The sequence below is a fragment of the Alligator sinensis genome, unplaced genomic scaffold (assembly GCF_000455745.1).
Source record: "Alligator sinensis unplaced genomic scaffold, ASM45574v1 scaffold143_1, whole genome shotgun sequence".
In the NCBI taxonomy this organism is placed as follows: domain Eukaryota; kingdom Metazoa; phylum Chordata; order Crocodylia; family Alligatoridae; genus Alligator; species Alligator sinensis.
This window is the reverse complement of record NW_005842156.1, coordinates 1,187,220-1,190,003: the sequence shown is the minus strand read 5'-3', so window position 1 is coordinate 1,190,003 and position 2,784 is coordinate 1,187,220. Positions and strand designations below refer to the sequence as shown.

Sequence of the window (2,784 nt, the reverse complement as noted above, 5' to 3'; positions counted from 1 at the left end):
GTTTCTCCTTCTATCCTAGACTTCTCTTTAGTAGAAGAGCTCTCCAAAGCAAAAACTGTCTTTCATTATGTGTGTGTGTGTGTATACAAAGTCTAGCATAATGTGGCCCCTGTCTCTGTTGTGGGCTGTAGATGCTATCATAATACAAATGATGAATACCTTATTGCTAATCATAGTCCTTCCTCATTGACTAGGTGGATCATTGATCATTTAATTTTCCTATTCCCATTGAATTCAATGGCACAATATCAGTGTGTAAAATCTTAAGCACTTCCATAATTTTTTGTAGGAGCAGTGCCTAACAGTGTAAACTGGTGAGTACTAAAACCCTAAGGAAATTCCTTTTGAATAGATGTATATATGGTACTATTCTTTTCCTGATAACACTGTGGAAGGTGGCCAAATATACTGGCCATATCTACACAAAAAGCTGACTATGCAATAGCCTGTAAGTACTATAAGTAGTGCTGCATGGCAGTTAGCATGATGCAACACTACTACGCAGTAGTCTCAAGCTACTGCACAGTCAGCATCATGAAAAATCGATTTGGTGATGTTACTGTGCAGGTTACTGTGGTTACTGCAGTCATTTAGCACTTGTTTATACATCTACACAAGATGCTGACTGCTGAGTCATTACGCTGCAGTCATTTAGCACTTGTTTATACAAGTACTAAATGACTGTGCAGTCAGCATCTTGTGTAGCAAGTATTAAATGACTACACGGTAACCAGAGTTACTGAGCAGTAGCATCACCAAATTTTTCGTGACATTGACTGTACAGTAGCCTGAAACTACTGTGCATTAGTGTCACATCATGCTTTCTGACATGTGACACTTGTTTATACAAGTACTAAATGACTGTGCAGTAATAGTTGCACAGTCAGCGTCTTGTGTAGACACATCCACTGAGGAGGTAATAGAAGAATGGTTCCACCCAGGCCCAGAATTTCTAAACCACATGTATGCACATGGGCACGCGCACACATGCATGTGCACACATACACACATGCACAGGAATGTGCTATATATTTACAGTTAAAAATTACAGCAAATTAAAGTGTAAATGGATCAAGTTCCACAGGTTATAACTTACCATGCAAGTTAATCATATGGGCTAGAATCTGAATGAATATTAACAAAAAGCTGTGCTAAAATGTAAATATTTACCTTGGTCACTCAGACTGGGATATTTTTCTACTGCATTTGACAGCAAGTGTTTAGGTTTTGATCTTCTTAATCCATTTCTTTTTTCTTCATTGAGGTTTTGTGCCAAAAACATATGGTATTCTAATATCCATAAAAGCCAACAAAATCTGGTGAACATGGTTGTTTTTTTCCTAAATAACATAAAAACAGTAAAGATACATGTAACAAATTCATATAATGACAATGAAACATGGGTTTGCTTTGTTCCCTTAGCAGCAACATTGATGTGTATAAATAGTGTGCAGGTTCAGCATTAATATATGCTCTAAACAGAATATTCAAGTAGTTCATCTGTTCTTTGATATTCATCAATAGACAGTTAATTTAACAGCGCTAAAAGAGAGTTACTCACTCAAAATCCACTGAAGTGAGGAATGGAGAATAGATCTTTAAAACAGTAACTTAAAAAATACATCAACATAGGCATTTCACTATAGTTTTAGTAAGATTTAGATTAGTTGCCTAAATTTAACTTAAAGTTATTAATGCATGGGGCAAACTATTCCGTATGATACAAACATGCTTAAGGCATCTTTGCACAAAAAGATTATGTCTGGAAGCATTTAATATACTAAATTAAATAATGTAAAAATGGAAAATGGCATTCCTATGATGGAGGTATTATAACAAATTTACCAACAAAAAACATAAAGCCCAAACTGCCGCTAATTTTGGCTGTCTCAATTTGTAGATGTCTTAAGTTGGACATCCGCAACTTTTGGTGTTTTGTAGCAGGAAGTGGTGCAGTAAGGATTTAGATTTGAAAAGGTCCTGGCTGCCTATCCAGGCTCCACTGGCTGCCCAATTCACAAGACTCTACTGCCTCTTGCTAGAAGGAAGGAATGCCTGGCTACCAAAGCACATTTCCTGAATCGTAGCAGAAATTCCCTATTTAGATGCCTCGGCTATGGTTACTCTAGCGCAGGTGTGGACAATCTGTGTGGCATGCAAGATATCAGGGAGGGAACAAAAACAGAGCAGCAGATAGCACAGGAAGCAGAAATCAGAGCAGCAGAGGGGCAGGGAGTACAGGGAAGGAAGCAGAAAGCAAAATAGCAGGTCAGGAAGGGGAAGGTGATCAAAGTAGCACTCAGGGAGGGTGCAGGGTTAATTTGTGACACACCTGCCAAAAAGGTTGCCTTACTGCTCAAGCATTTCTATTCAGACTTATGGATCTTGAAGTAGCTCCAGTTCTGCTCTAGCAGTGCTAGCAATGATAAGAGCACTAGTATAGTCCAGCTACCAGCCATTTCACCATTGTGTCTTTTAAACCCGTGCAGGAGTAGGTTATTTTTCATATTGCTGCCTTTTAGAACTATAAAGCTTTCCTTTTGGTGCTGGCCAAAGTGAAGCATTTCCTTTTTTCTTCTTCTGAAGCACTGAGTATCATTCATGAGTAGGCCTCCAGACTAGATGGAATCATACTCTAAATGCTGGGATTCACTTTAACTCACAAGCTTTTCTATATTGGGTTATGACATGAGCTTCCAGAAAGCTTTTAAAACAGAATTCCCTCAAGGTTTTCTGTTTGCAAGAATCCTAAGAACTCCCCGAGGATGAGCTGTTTCTATCTTC

At 38.4% G+C, this 2,784-nt stretch overlaps 1 protein-coding gene across 1 annotated transcript in view; it reads right to left on the bottom strand.

Moving 5' to 3' along the window:
• Window positions 1-2,784, bottom strand: part of LOC102386671 (collagen alpha-1(XXVIII) chain-like) — a 62,051-nt gene that overhangs the window by 58,040 nt on the left and 1,227 nt on the right. Inside the window, exon 2 of the mRNA XM_014520804.2 lies at window positions 1,171-1,340. Coding sequence (XP_014376290.2) covers window positions 1,171-1,327 — 157 coding nt within the window. The 5' untranslated portion in view covers window positions 1,328-1,340. The remainder of the gene's footprint in view (window positions 1-1,170; window positions 1,341-2,784) is intronic.